Below are 16,021 nucleotides of genomic sequence, written 5' to 3'. Positions count from 1 at the left end.
GAGAGCGAAAATATAAAGAAAGTCGGAATTGAGCCTCTTCTTCAATTTCAAGCTATAGGCCCAAAAAATGGCCCAATCTTCCCTACGACCCAGTCCATTTCGAAATGGGTCGACCCAGTCCATAACCCAAAAGACCCAAACCCCTTTGTCTTGCATTTTACAAAACAAAACAAAAAAAAGAAGAAGAAGGAAAACCCTAAAAAACACTAAAACAATCCGCCCCCCCCCCCCCTTCCCTATCTTCTTCTTCTCCAAGTTTCTCCAAAGCTCATCCATGGCTTCCCCCTCAAGCTCCCATGGCTGCCCTTTACCCTCCATTATCACGTCCAAACAACCCCTCACAGCTTCATCTTCACCCTCACCATGGACAATCCAGTTGCGTCTTCATCTTCTCCATGTCGAGCTCAAAAAGCTCATCCATGGCTGCTCCTCCTCCTTCGTTCTTCGTCGAGCTTTAACCAACGTTGCTGCTTCTTCTTCCTCACTTTAAGACTGCTGCTGCTGCTCGTCGAAGCTCCTACTGCGCCGCAGCTGCTTCCTCATCGTTCAAACGCGTCACTGATGCCCGTTTATGCCCCGTTGCTTCTGCCGATGTTTTCTTCTTCTCCCCGTCGACGGACAGCTACTGCCATGGTCGCCACTGCTGCTGCCGTTCCAGCTCGTTCAGCTGTTCCTCATCAACGCAGGCAGCCATGGCTGCCATTGCGTCTCTTCTCTTCGAGCTGCGTCTGCTTCTACTTCTTCTTCGTCTTCGTCGTTCTTCGTTCGAGCTTTGGTCGAGGCTCGGACAGATTTGTTTACAATCAAAGTTCGTCGTTGATTCATCTCCGGTTAGTTGTTTTTGAGTTTTATTTTTGTCCATATTTTTGTTTGATATTTTCCGGATCCAAAATCGTTAAAGAATTCAATTCTTGTTTGTTCGTTGTTCATCGTTGAAATAATTTTCTAGTGTGTTCATGTTGTTTGTTAAATTAATTTTCAGAATTCAAAATAGAAGTTTAATTAGTTGTTTTCATGTTTATTTCATGTTTGTATTATTGTTTAAGTAAGTATTTGTTAGTTTGATGTTTGTTAGATTCAAATTGAAATTTAATTAACTATTTCTTCAATTTGTTTCATGTGTTTATGTATTGTTAGAAATTGTTAATATTGTTAAGTTCAAGTTTAATTTCATAATTGTTTCTTCGTCGGTCTTGTTATTTGTTTAAAGAATTTAGTTGTGTTAGAGAAATATGTTGGTTTAATCGTTTAAATCCATCATGTTTGTTGTTTAAAATAGATTTAATTCATGTTCATACTTTGTTTGATTGTTCTTGAATTCGAAATTTGTATAGCTTGATTTCTTGTTTACCATTTGTGATTATTTCTTGAATTTGTCTTATAAAGTTTAATATAGGAATTGTTGGTTGTAATGTTGTTAGAGTTGATTTTAAGTTCAATATTATTGAATTTAGGAATCTAAATATACTTGTTTGATTGTTGTTGTTGTTTAAATCCGAAAAATAGGTTTGTTGTTGCCAAAAATATTGTTCAATCAAATTTTAGTTGTTCTTGGTTGTTCAATTTGTGTTCATGTGATTTGTTGTTGAAATGTTGTTAAAATCATGTTCATGTGATATTGTTGTTATGATGTTCATCCGTGTTCATATTGTTGTTTGAACATTGTTAGAAATTGATCATATTGTCTATATTTTGGTTAAGTTTGATTAATTGATGTGTTATAGCTGATGGGTAGTTTGGTAAATTTGTAATACGTTCAGGGGTAGTTTGGTAATTTCAGTAAGGTTGGAAGGGGTAGTTTAGGAATTGTACATTTTGTAATTGTTTATTTGAAGCATGGGGGACAAAATGAAATGGGGTGGGTTGTGATATGATTATTTAATATAAAGGGGGGACAAGATTTAATTTAAAGGGGAATCTTGCATTATTTTAAATGAAGCATGGGGGACAAAATGAAATGGGGTGGTGTGATATGTTTATTTAATGTAATGGGGATGAGTGGAAAGATAATGGGTTGGGTAGAGAAAAAGTATGGATTTTAATTAATTGAAAGGTTTATGGGATGGGTTATAAAAGAGAAGTCTTGAAATCAGATAGAAAAAATACAGACAGGACAAGACACAGACAGGAAAAAAAAACGGGGGAGAGAAACAAATCTGAAAATAAGAGAGAAAAGGGCTGAACATTTAAGAGATAGAAAATTCCGAAAAATATTTAAGCTTTCAAATAAAAAAAACTAAAAAAAAATATTCTGCTTTCTTTTGTTGTTTGAAATCAGAATTGATTGTTGTTTCATAAAAGCTGAAGCTTTTGTTTTTTTTGGATTACTACTCCACCGGTCTGTTACTGGGTTGTTACTGTTGTTGGGCTATTGTTGCTGTGTTGTACTGATTTTACTGCTGCTGCTGATTCTCATCTTCATTTTCTTTTGCTTCCAATATCAGGTACACAACTGACACGCTGGTTATTGTAATCCGAAATATGAAGCATGAATACGAAAAAATGAAGAGTTGAAATTTTGAATTATATTTAATTATATTCTGAATTTTATTTGTATGTATAAATTATGTAGTTTGCAAAAAAATCAGAATCATGTAGATATTTAATATATATAGTGGAACATTCGACGATAGCTTAACAAATGAACTATCTACATCTATTGCCTAAAAATAAATAAATGGTGTAGTAATTTCGTTGAATAAAAAATCAAACGAATAGGCCATCTAGTAGGAAGTTAGTAGAAATTTATTTAGTTAAATAATATTGGTTAATTTCAGCATATAAATGGTCTAGGATTAAAATTAGAATTGCTATGTTTTTTTTAATTTGACAAACTGAGAACATGCCTAGTATAATGTAACTAGGTAATAACATGTAAATAAATTAAGATATTTCTCCTTTATTTTGTAGATACAAATTTCAATAAAAAATGTAGGCATTTTAGGACTGTCCTTTTAAAAATAAAATGAGATGAGCCTCGCCCAATAAAATGCACTAATTGCGGGGCCCTCAATAAATATTTAATTGAGTATTTAGAATTCGGGATGGACTGTTTAGTGAATTTCACTTCCTTCCCCAAAGATAATGACGCGCTAGACTCTTTAGGCGCGATTTAATTAATTTTACCTTCTTAAACTCGGATGCGCATTTCATGCGACCCAAATCTAAATCCTAAAACATTGAATAAAAATGTGTTCCAGATTGCGGGTGCATTTCATGTGACGTAATCCAAAGACATGTTTTAAACGATGTTCACAATTTTATTTTTTTTATTTTTTTATTTTTTTAAAAAAAATATTAATAATAATAAAGTGGTAAAAAGTTAAGATTGGCACATCGGTTCATAATTGTATTAAAATCAGATAAATAAGCTAAATATGACAATTGAGCGACCGTGCTAGAACCACGGAACTCGGGAATGCCTAACACCTTCTCCCGGGTTAACAGAATTCCTTATCCGGATTTCTGGTACGCAGACTGTAATATGGAGTCATTCTTTTCCTCGATTCGGGATTAAAATTGGTGACTTGGGACACCCTAAATCTCCCAAGTGGCGACTCTGAAATAAATAAATAAATCCCGTTTTGATTGTCCTTTAATTGGAAAAAACTCCTACGCCCTTCGCGGGGTCGGAAAAAGGAGGTGTGACACTTAGATTCCACACATATTTGACATGTTGATTTTTCGCATTCAAACTTTGGCAATATTTTCAAGTTAATCATTTTCCGCAAGGTTTTATAATTGACATAACCCAAACGTACATGCCATAAATTATTTGACTCAAGTAAGTAAGAATAAGTTGAAGTCTTATTATTATTGTCAACAACTATTACATTGAGCTTGAAAAGGCCCTCGGTGAGGTAACCTTTTCCTACAAACATTTCATTCTTACTTATTACAACCTTGTCGGATACAAAAACGCACTTGAAACCGTGCTTTACAAGAAGTCCAGTAGAGACTAAATTCTTCCTAATTTCGGGAACATGAAGGACGTTGTTCAAAGTAATGACCTTGCCAGAAGTCATCTTGAGAAATATCTTCTCATATCCTTCAATTTTTGCTGTAGCAGCATTTCCCATAGAAAACATCTCTTCGGGTCCAGCAGAAGCATAGGTAGAAAATGCTCCCCTCACAGCACAAACATGGCGAGTGGCTCCAGAATCAATCCACCACTCCTTAGGATTTCCTACCAGGTTGCATTCAGAAAGCATGACACACAAGTCATCAACATCATCATGCTTTTCTACCATGTTTGCTTGACCCATTTTCTTATCTTTCTTCCGAGCACGACACTCCATAGATTTGTGTCCGGTTTTCCCACAGTTGTAGCAGTTTCCACTGAACCGCTTTTTGCTTGGGTTGTATTTCGGACCAGAAGCCTTCTTTCTCTTTTTGTTATCTTCAACAATATTTGCTCCCATTATTGTTGAATTTCTATGGCCTTTCCTTTCAGCAGCTTTATTGTCCTCTTCGATTCTCAATCGAACAATGAGATCTTCAAGGGACATTTCCTTTCGTTTGTGTTTCAAATAATTTTTGAAGTCCTTCCATAATGGAGGCAACTTCTCAATTATTGCTGCTACTTGGAATGCTTCATTGATGACAAGACCTTCAGCAAGTAGATCATGAATAATTACTTGCAATTCCTATACTTGGGTAATAACAGACTTGCTATCTACCATTTTGCAGTCCAAAAATTTTGCAGCGACGAATTTCTTAATCCTGGCATCTTCAGTTTTGTATTTCTTTCAAGCGCATTCCACAATTCTTTTGATGTCTCCACGCCACTGTATACATTATACAGATTATCATCCAGTCCGCTAAGAATATAATTCTTGCACAAAAAATCAGAATGCTTCCACGCCTCAATCACGAGAAAGCTTTCATTCTCTGGAGTTTCATCTGGCTGATCAGGAACATCTTCCTTGATGAACTTCTGTAGACATAACGTAGTCAGGTAGAAGAACATCTTCTGCTGCCAGCGCTTGAAATCAATCCCAGAAAATTTTTCGGGCTTTTCTGCCGGTGCTAAAGCCGGTGTCCGGCTTGTCGATGCGTTGGCAGTCACCATCGGAACAGCTTGATTTCCGTTGTCATTCGCCATTTTTTTTTCTGGAAAAAAAAATGACACAATCAAACGTTTAAAACTGGAGTAAAAAAATCACATAGATTTTAATCTCCAACAAAACGCCACGAAGGCTTTAAAACTGGAGTAAAAATCACGTAGATTTTAATCTCCAACAAACCGCCACGAAAGCTTTACTCTCCAAACGGGAGTACACAAAAACCACAAAGGTTATAGTTTCAAGAATAATAAAAGTAACACAAATACAGAAATTAAAATTATTAAATTCCTTAAGCTTGTTATTATTATGCCTGTATTTGTAAATAATGATTCTGGAAATTAGAACATTAGCTTATAAACGTAAATATAAATAAAACAGAAATTAATTCGAGCCCACTGAATTCACAGTGTTTCCTTAAGGAATTTAATCCCCTCCTAGTACCCAAGGTAATGGATTATTTCCTCCCAGGATAGAACGAATTACACACTAGTATAGCGGTACTTCAAACCCCAGTGTTTCAGCGAATACAAAGTTCGGCAGCAAATCACACTTACGAATACTTTGTTTGTAGTTTAAAACAATGCAGAACAAGGGAGGAAAACTCAGAAGTCGAATGGAAATTCTGAGAGGAAGGAATGCAAATTATAGCCAACGTTGAGTTTTCGGTGAAGAGAAGATCAATAGCTCTCAATTCTGTTTTCGGTGTGTCTTCAACAAGCTACTTGCACCATCTATTTATAGTGCAGTTAGCTGCTAAACACGGACCCACTGCCACTCATTTAGTGGAGCACTTGGCCATGGTGGACGGAGCACCAGGCTGCTAACTAATGGAGCAATCACTTGCTATTATGGAGCAAGCATTTGGCAATGGTGGGAGACGCACAAATCCACGGATTGGAAAATATCCGTTACAAACACGGATATTATTACGTTAATATTTACTATTAACAAATAAATTTGGTCCAAAAAATTAATCAATCAATCGATCATTTGACCAAATCCAAATCCAAATCCAAATCCGAAGCCGAAGCCGTAGCCGTAGCCGAAGTCGAGCCAAGCGAGCGACGACGACGACGGCGCGAGGCTTGCTTTCTTCTTAACTCTTTAAGAGCTACAAGAAGAGCAATTATATATAGAGCAAGCATTTGGCAATGGTGGGAGACGCACAAATCCACGGATTGGAACATATCCGTTACAAACACGAATATTATTACGTTAATATAAATCCGAAGCCGTAGCCGTAGCCGTAGCCGTAGCCGAAGCCGAGCGAGCGAGCGACGATGACGGCGCGAGGCTTGCCTTCTTCCTAACTCTTTAAGAGCTACATGAAGTGCATTTGTATATAAACCCACCAAACTCCTTTTCCTCTACCAACGAGGGACAATGTCTTATTAAAAGGAGAGGGAAACTTAATATTTTACTCAAAATTTTTATTTCTCTCCATTTCCCATTCACCCTCTTTTTAATACCTTTCTGTATTAAAAAGAAACTCAACACTAACTTCTTTTTTTGTATGCTTCAATCGTACCTTTATAACAAAAAAAAACAAAAAACAAAAAAATCAGAGGGTTATTCTTGGTGACGAAAGAAACCCATAAAATCAAAGAATAAGAATATCATATCATATCACTCATGGTGCAAATAGATACTTAAAGATACTTTTTTGTGAATTTGAAGTCATAAAAAGAAGCAAAGAAGAGAGACATAAAATATCAAGTCACGTTGCACAAAGCACAAATTGATGCGAGGATCTATCCCATCGCTTTTGGCATTGCTACTTGCAGTTTTCTCATTACCTATGAAATCAGTATATCTGCTCTCTTTATTTTTTTCTACTCAAGAAATAATGTATAATGTCTTGTTTTATTTTATAAATTAAATTAATCCCACCTGAAAACTTCGTATGTAGAGGGAGAGTTAGGGAGATGTGTATTCCTGTACTTCCATCTACAACGCTCTAATTTCTCATCTTTTTTATCCTAATCAATATCGCGTTTGATAAAAGGGCATGAATTAATTTTAAATAATTGATTTGAAAAGTGTCTCTTTACATATTTGTCACGACCCCGGTTCGCCCTCCGTGAACCAGGGTGATGACACCTAATTTCTACGACTAGGTAAGCCTAAAACACGGAAGATAAACCAATTTGCAGAAGAATACAATTTAAAACAAAAATAATGTAATAAAACAACGTTTTATAAGTGCCGCTCGGCATACAAAAATATAACTCTCAAATCCAATATATATATCTCCCAAAACCCGAAAACCCATGAATCACAAGCTAAGAGATACATAAGAAACTCTAACTCTAGAAATGTCTAACAAAAGGGAAGTACTGAAGGGCTATACTATTACAAAAAGATAGAAAGGGACTCCCCGGTCAGCGGACGCGGGAGATATACCTCGAAGTCTCTAAAGAAGCGCATCGCCTCAAGGATGATAAGATGGAGTGAAAGTACCTGGATCTACACATGAAAAACATGCGCAGAAAGGGTATGAGTACACCACACCGGTACTCAGTAAGTGTCAAGCCTAACCTCGGTCGGGTAGTGACGAGGAAGGTTAGGGCCCTACTGAGGTTAAATAAAATACAAAGTATAACAGTGTAGAACAAGACAGTATAATTAAGTGCAACAGTAAGAAATAACATAGAATAGAAAGAGTAACAACAACTAGAACAGAGGCAAAATAATCACCGAGGGAACACAGCTCAACACAGAGATAGCAATTGGGGATCTACCAGGTTACCGTCCTATAGCCCCCAAATGTAAATGTCCAGTGGATCTCCCGGGTGTCGTCCTGTAGTCCAACTCATAATGCACCGGGGATCTACCAGAATCCCATTTCTTAGTCCCCAAATGTAAATACCTAGTACTGGGGGAATCTACCAGGTGTAGTCCCGTAGTTCCATATAACTGTGCAGGGGGATCTACCGGAATCCCACATCCATAGTCCCAAATAAATAGATAGGGAGGATCTACCAAAATCCCACATCCGTAGTTCCAAATAAACAGGCAAGGGGGAGCTACCGGAATCCCACATCCGTAGTCCCAATGTAAATACACAGCAGCAACAGGAAAATATTCAGAAATAGCAAATTTCATATTAAGGCAACAAGTAATTCTAGCCTAGCATGCTGCACAGAATTCAGGTAAGACAGTTTGAGCAAATAAAGCAATTAAATCACTTAGACATGCTTTCATAAGCTAACAACAGGCTTAATAGTGCGAGTAATAAAACAGGAAAGGAAGCACACTAGTAATTACTTAATGAATATCGAATTTCCAACAATTAGCACAAGTACGCACTCGTCACCTCACGTACAAGGTATTTCAATTACCAAATATACCAAATCCTAAGGGGAAAGGTCCCCCACACAAGGTTAGGCAAGCCACTTACCTCGAACCGGCTCAAAATCAACTCGAAATCACGTTCTTGCCACGAGTACTCGACTCCAAATGACCCAAATCTATTCAATTCAATTGCATAATGTAAATAACACTGTAAGTAACTGATTCTACATTAAATTCTAAGCTAATACGCGAAATTAGGTAAAATGACCAAAATGTCCCTCGGGCCCACGTCTCGGAATCTGGTGAAATTTACATTTTCAGAAACCTCGTATTCGCACGAGTCTATACATAACAAGAACACTGAAATCGGAGTTCAATTGTCCCCTCAAATACCCATGTTAAGGTCTCTTAATCTCAAGCCCTAATTACCCATTTTTCCCAAATTTTTCACCACTAATTAGGTCTTTAATCATATATAAACGAGTTATGAAGTCAAAAATGTTACCTCCAAGTGATTCCCCTTTGGTTTCCTAAAAAATCTCTCTCAAAAGCTTCAATCCCGTTAAAAATGGTGGAAAAATGAAGAAGGGTCACAGATGGACTATTTAAATACTGCCCAGATTTAGCCCTATGCGATCGCAGAAATCCCTATGCGATCGCATAAGACAACTTCCTCAAGCTACGCAATCATGACCAGGATCACATAGAGCAAATTCTAGCACCCCACTGCCGAACCAAGTTCTTCTACGCGAACGCAAGGGTCCTTATGCGAACGCAATGACCAACCAGCTCACCCTATGCGATCGCGCTCCTTCCTTTGCGATCGCAATTCACAAGAATATGCCTAACCTCAACTTACCCTACGCGATCGCGGATGGTCTCACGCGATCGCAGTGAACAAATCATTGCTGCAAAAATACCAGAAAACCAGCAATCTCTCAAAGGCCAAAAGTGCCCGTTTGAGCATCCGAAATACACCCGAGGCCCCTGGGACCTCAACCAAACCTACCAACATATCCCATAACATCATTCAAACTTGTTACAACCTTCGGAATGCTCAAAACAACATCAAAACACCAATTTAGCATCAGATTCAAGCCTAAGAACTTCAAAACTCTAAAAATACGCTTTCGATCAAAAAGTCTATCAAACCTCGTCCGAACGACCTGAAATTTGCACACACGTCACATTCAATACTACGGAGCTACTCCAACTTCCGAAATACCATTCTGACCCTCGGATCAACATCTCACTATCGAACCGGAAACTTCAAAAATTCAACTTTCGGCATTTCAAGACTAAATTAGCTACGGACCTCCAAAACACAATCCGAACACGCCTTAAGCCCGAAATCATCCAACGGAGCTAACGGAAACATCAGATTTCCATTCCGAGGCCATTTTCACATTGTTCCGACTACGGTCAACTTTTCAATACTTAAGCTCTCATTTAGGGACTAAGTGTCTCAAAACTCTCCGAAACTCAAAACCGAACATCCCGGCAAATTAAAATAGCATAAATAAACTCGGGAAAGCAGTTAATAGGGGGCCGAAGCGTAAATTCTTAAGACGACCGGCCGGGTCGTCACATTATGGTTGTGTCCTTTCATAATTTAACGATTTTTTAGAATACACAAATGTAGTTTAATATTATCTTTAAACGACTTATTTTGAAAGTGTGTGTCTTTTCATAATTTAATTAATTATTTAGAGTTAAACTTGAAAGTGAAGTTATTTATGCATTTCATAAATGTATTTTGATAATTTAACGTTTGGAATTGGGTCTCAAATTTATCTAATTCTTTTTAATTTATAGCAACGATCAAAGAGTCATGTTGGTTAGTCTATTGGTTTATTTTGATTTATTAATGTATCTTAAATATTGAGTAGGAGGACGGAAAAAATATATATAATTGAAGGATAAAATGATCGTCTAAATTTTGAAGGATATTTTTATAATTTAACTTTGACAGTTGAAGCTTCCTACTTTTAGTATAGTATATGATATGGATATACACACACTTTGATAGCCGTATATATATAAGAACATGAAGTGCTAGGAATACAGGGTCGGGTTCTTTTAGGAATTGATAGAACTGTAAATTAATTCATCGACTTATATCTTATTTAGATGCATCGATGAATATTAAAAATAAAACGTTTTGACCTATATCAATTAATATAAAAAAACAAAACATCTCGACCTAAAATAGAATAATATTATGTTGGTTTATCAATTGATTAATTATTCGTACGTACCTAGTAATGTATAAGATTGATCATCAATTACAATATAGTTTATTTGTGTGTGTGAAATTACTCATATACTTAAATATAACTTAAAAATGTACTTACTTAGATGCTATTATAATCTATTAAAAGTAATTATCTAGTTAATATTATTTTTTGTAAAGATTATGCTTATAATTTATAATTATTTAAAATAATTGTAGTTAAATAAAATAAATATTTATAGTACATATGACATTTTTATATTTTGTAATAATTTTTTTATAGTTTATAATATGTTAAAAATAAAAACAAAAAAAAAATAATTTAAAAAAAAACCGACCAAAGTTGGTCGGTAGTTGGTCAAATGGTCAACACTTAATGTACCGACCAATACCAATGTTGGTCGGTAAGTTTGAAAACAGACCTGAAATATACGGGATTCCCCCCATTTTTTTCATATCTCTCTTCTCAAAATTCCTTAAACTCCCACTCAATACCTTCCCCTCTCCCTCTCTATTTCCCTCAATAAATTTCATTCCCCACCCTGCGTCGCCACCGCTCAGCTGCCGCCGCGACATTGCCGCTGCTGCTGCCACTGTCACTACTGCATCTCTCCTTCTCCACCTCCTAAAAATTCTAGGTTTGAATTACAATTTATATCTTTTGTGTATAAATCTAATGTTTAGTTTATTAGCTATTAATTAGTTTCAATTGATTATTTAACATTGTATTTTATAGAAATCTATGGTTTAGGTCTTGTTTTAATTGAATTGATCACATATGGTATAAATTCAATGTTTGAGTTTGTATTGCCTTGAATAGTTTAGTTAGAATTGAATTATTAACTTTGTATTGTCTTGAATAGTTTAGTTAGAATCTAGGGTTTAGGATTTGTTTTTGTGAATCGAACTTTTAGGATATGAAGTGAACTTTTAGGATTTGTAGTTGAACTTTTAGTTTATGAAGTGAACTTTTAGGATTTGTAGTTGAACTTTTAGTTTATGAATTGAACTTTTAGTTTATAAATTGAAATTTTAGGGTATGAAGTGAACTTTTAGGATTTGTAGTTGAATTTTTAGTTTATGAATTGGATCTTTTGGATATGAATTGAATTTTTAGTTTATGAATTGAAGTTTTTGGATATGAATTGAACTTTTAGTTTATGAATTGAACTTTTAGTTTATGAATTGAACTTCTGGGATATGAAGTGAACTTTTAGGATTTGTAGTTGAATTTTTAATTTATGAATTGGACCTTTTGGATATGAATTGAATTTTTAGTATATGAATTGAAGTTTTTGGATATGAATTGAACTTTTAGTTTATGAATTGAACTTTTAGGATATGAAGTGAACTTTTAGGATTTGTAGTTGAACTTTTAGTTTATGAATTGAACTTTTAGTTTATGAACCTTTTAGGATATGAATTGGAACTTTTAGGATATGAATTAACTAGAAAAAGATTATGATATGAATTAACTAAATTAATTAGTTCTTGTTTTATTTGTATAGATGAAACATCGTACTTGGATGTACAATAGGAATTATCCTAATCAGCGGGGATTGCGAGACGATTTGGTAGAAGGGGTTGATGACTTTATTAGACATGCAATGTCAGTTCCACCATACCAAAGTGAAGGAGTAATTAGGTGCCCGTGTGTCAGGTGTGACTGTATGAAGTTTGAAAAATCGGAGGTAGTTAAGCTTCATCTTTATAGGAAGGGGTTTATAGAGAATTACTTTGTGTGGAATAATCATGGAGAGATCGATGGTAGCCATGGGATATTTCATAACATGGTTGTTGGTGAAAGTAGTAGGTCGGTGGAGAATACAAATCGTGATTCTAGAATTCATGATATGGTTACGGATGTTTTTGGGATGCACTTCGGGGGTGAGCCCAATGAAAATGTTGAACAAACCCCTAATGATGATGCAAAATATTTTTATGAATAGTTAGAGGAAGCTAGTCATCCACTACATAAAGGAAGTCTGCACTCCGAGCTGTCTGTTGCAGTTAAATTACTAAGTATAAAATCTGATTAAAATATTTCTCAAGCAGCCATGGACTCTCTCATTGACTTTATGAGTGAACTAGTTGACCCTAATATCAATTACTTGGTGATTTCTATAAGGCAAAGAGATTAGTTTCTAAGTTAGGACTTTCGTTAATAAGAATTGATTGTTGTGAAGATGATTGCATGTTATATTATAAAGATGATGCAACTTTAAACAGTTGTAAATTTTGCGAAAAGCCTCGTTTCAAGAGGCTTTCCAGCGGGAATATGGTCGCTATCAAGGCGATGCATTATTTACCTCTTATACATAGGTTAAAGAGGTTATATGTGTCGATGAGTTCTGCTCCTCACATGAGATGACACTTTGAAAATAGAAGACCACTTGGCGTTATGTGTCATCCTTAAGATGGAGAAGCTTGGAAGCACTTTGATAGGACATATCCAGATTTTGCTAATGAACCAAGGAACATTCGGTTAGGTCTGTGTGAGGATGGCTTCACGCCTTTTTCTGCATCTGCGATACCATATTCATGTTGGCCTGTCTTTCTTACATCTTATAATCTACCACCCGAGTTGTGCATGACTAATCCATATATATTTTTAAATTGTATTATCCCCAGTCCACGTAATTCGAAAAGTTTGATTGATGTATATTTGCAACCTTTGATTGATGATCTAAAACAATTGTGGTGCGATGGTGTTGAAACATATGACATATCAACCAAGTAGAATTTCAATTTGTGTGACGACCCAACCAGTCGTCTTTGGAATTTATGCCCCGTATCCCCATTAACTGCTTCCCCTAAGTTCATTTCTGCTATTCTGGTTTGCCGGGATGTTCGATGTTGGGATTCGGAGTGTTTTGGGACACTTAGTCCCTAAATAAGAGCTTAAGTGTTGAAAAATGGTTCGTAATCGGAACAGTGTGAAGATGGCCTCGGAATGGAAATCCGATGGTTTCGTTAGCTCCGTTAGGTGATTTCGGGGTTGGGAGCGTGTTCGGAATATATTTTGGAAGTCCGTAGCTCATTTAGGCTAGAAATGCCGAAAGTTAGTATTTTGACAAATTCCGGTTGATAGGTTAAATTTTGATCCAAGGGTCGGAACGGAATTCCGGAAGTTGCTGTAGCTTCATTAGATGATTTAGGACATGCGTGCAAAATTTCAAGTCATTCGGACATGTTTTGGTCGGGTTTTTGATCGAATGCGTGTTTTTAAGTTTCTAAAAGAACTTAGGCTTGAAGTTGATGTAATTCGATGATTTTAGTGTTAGTCGAGGTGTTTTGATGATTGGAGCAAGTTTGCATAATGTTTTAGGATGCGTTGGTGCTTTTGGTTGAGGTCCGGGGGGCCTCGGGTGTGTTTCGAGTGAGTTTTGAGCAAGTACGGACACCCCGGAACTTAGAAAAATGGAGGTGGCAGCAGTGGAGACGCGGACCGCGCTCCTTTTCGCGTTGGGCGCGCGGCCGCGCCCGGGAAGATATGTAGGCTGTTGGTTCTACTTCGGAAGCTCATATCTTTTGATCAACACGGAATTTTGAGGTGATTCAAAAACAAAAGTTGTAGAGCTTTGAATCTAGTTTTCAGAAACATATTATAATAGACATTTGGACATTTGTAGAGAAAGTTACGACCTAAATAGTGAAGCTTGTCACTGCAGTCAAATTGCTGTGCGGCCGCGACTATTTTTGTGCGGTCAGCACTCCCTGGGCGCGGACCGCGGTCATTTTTGTGCGGTCAGCACTGTCGGAATCCGAGGGGTACTCTATAAATATGAGGTTTTGGGTTTTATTTGATATTTTAACCTATAAAGCTCGGATTTTGGCGATTTTTCGAAGGTTTTTTAAGAAATTCATCGGGGTAAGTGATTCTAACTCAGATTTGGTTAGAATACATGAATATACCATTGAATTCATCATTTAATTAGTGATTTGAGATGGAATTTGGGAAGAAAATTGTGGAATTTTTCAAAAATATAAAATGAAGATTTGAAGGACCAAATGGTGTCGGAATTGGATAAATTTGGTATGGTTAGACTCGTGAGAGTACGAGGTTTCTGGAAATGTAAATTTTATTCGATTCCGAGACGTTGGCCTGAGGGGCATTTTGGTCATTTTACCTATTTTCGCGCCTTAGCTTTAATTTTAATAGTGGAACTAGTTACTTGCGATGTTATTTACAATATGTAATTGGTTTGAATAGATTTGGGCCACTCGGAGTCGGATACTCGTGGCAAGGGCATTGTTTCTTAGCGATTTTTGTACCGGTTCGGGGTAAGTGACTTGTCTAACTTTGTGGGGGGGACCTCTCCCCTTAGGATGTCTTTTCTGTTGTTAAAATGCCTTGTGCGCGAGGTGATGGGCGTGTACTTGTGCTAATTGTTTAAAATTCACCTTACTTGACTTATTTAGACTGTGTTTCTTCACGTATTTAACTGTTAAAAAGGCAATTTCACTTGTTTTAGCGTAGGGAGAACATGTTAGTAACTTATTTGCTCTATTTGACTAAATTGCAATGTCTGCCTTTGTGAAGCATGTTAGACTCTAGATTTTTTTTTCTTGTTGTCCGCACTTAGCTTCTTTCTGTTAATTATTGATTTGTCGTGATGTGTTTACGATTGGGTCTACGGGACGGCATCCCGGGAGTTTCCCTCGTTCGTATTTTGTTCCGAGATTTGGAAGTGCGGGATACTAAGAGATCCCCGGCACAGGATTGATTAATTGGAGGATACTAGGAGATCCTCAGGATACTTGGAGATCCCTCGTGATTAAATGGAGGATACTAGGATATCCTCGGGATACTTGGAGATCCCTTGTATATATGAAGAGGATACCAGGAGATCCTCGGGATACCAGGAGATCCCCGATGATAAATAGCCTGTAGTGATCGTTCTTGTATTTGTAGATTTGTATTTGTAGCCTGTTCCGTTTACTTATTGTTTTTGCTAGATACTCGAGATTTATTGTATTTCCTTCTGTCTATTCATTTCATATTTATTCTTATGTTTATCTCAGTAGGGCCTCGACCTTTCTCGTCACTACCCCACCGAGGTTAGGCTTGGCACTTACTGAGTACCGCTGTGGTGTACTCATGCTACTCTTCTGCACACTTTTGTTGTGCAGATCCAGGTACATCTGAGCAGGCATACCGCCAGTAGCTGTCAAGGAGCATTATTGGAGACTTGAGGTATACATCTGCTACGTCCACAAATCCACAAAGTCTCTTTCTCATTCCATCCCTAGTTGTTAGCTGTTATTTCGATTCCTCTCTTTGTATTAAACAAATTCTGGTGACTAGAGCAGTGTTAGACTTCTTGTAACCTGTGTTGCCCATGGGATTCCGGGTTTTAGGATGTTACTTTCAGGAGTTGTGTATTCAGTGTATGTGCCAAACGGCATCGTTATACACTTCCTTTTC

General features: G+C 36.8%; 1 protein-coding gene across 1 annotated transcript; it reads left to right on the top strand.

The window, feature by feature from the left end:
- Positions 1 to 232: 232 nt before the first annotated feature.
- LOC142180637 (uncharacterized) lies at positions 233 to 2,569 on the top strand. The gene is made up of 2 exons (XM_075252693.1): positions 233 to 830; positions 2,445 to 2,569. Exons 1-2 carry the CDS (start codon positions 364 to 366, stop codon positions 2,512 to 2,514), a joined length of 537 nt encoding a protein of 178 aa, XP_075108794.1. The 5' UTR covers positions 233 to 363; the 3' UTR covers positions 2,515 to 2,569.
- The last annotated feature ends 13,452 nt before the right edge of the window (positions 2,570 to 16,021 follow it).

This window comes from Nicotiana tabacum, chromosome 5 (assembly GCF_000715075.1).
Source record: "Nicotiana tabacum cultivar K326 chromosome 5, ASM71507v2, whole genome shotgun sequence".
Classification (NCBI taxonomy): domain Eukaryota; kingdom Viridiplantae; phylum Streptophyta; class Magnoliopsida; order Solanales; family Solanaceae; genus Nicotiana; species Nicotiana tabacum.
This window is presented reverse-complemented; position numbering and strand designations above follow the sequence as displayed.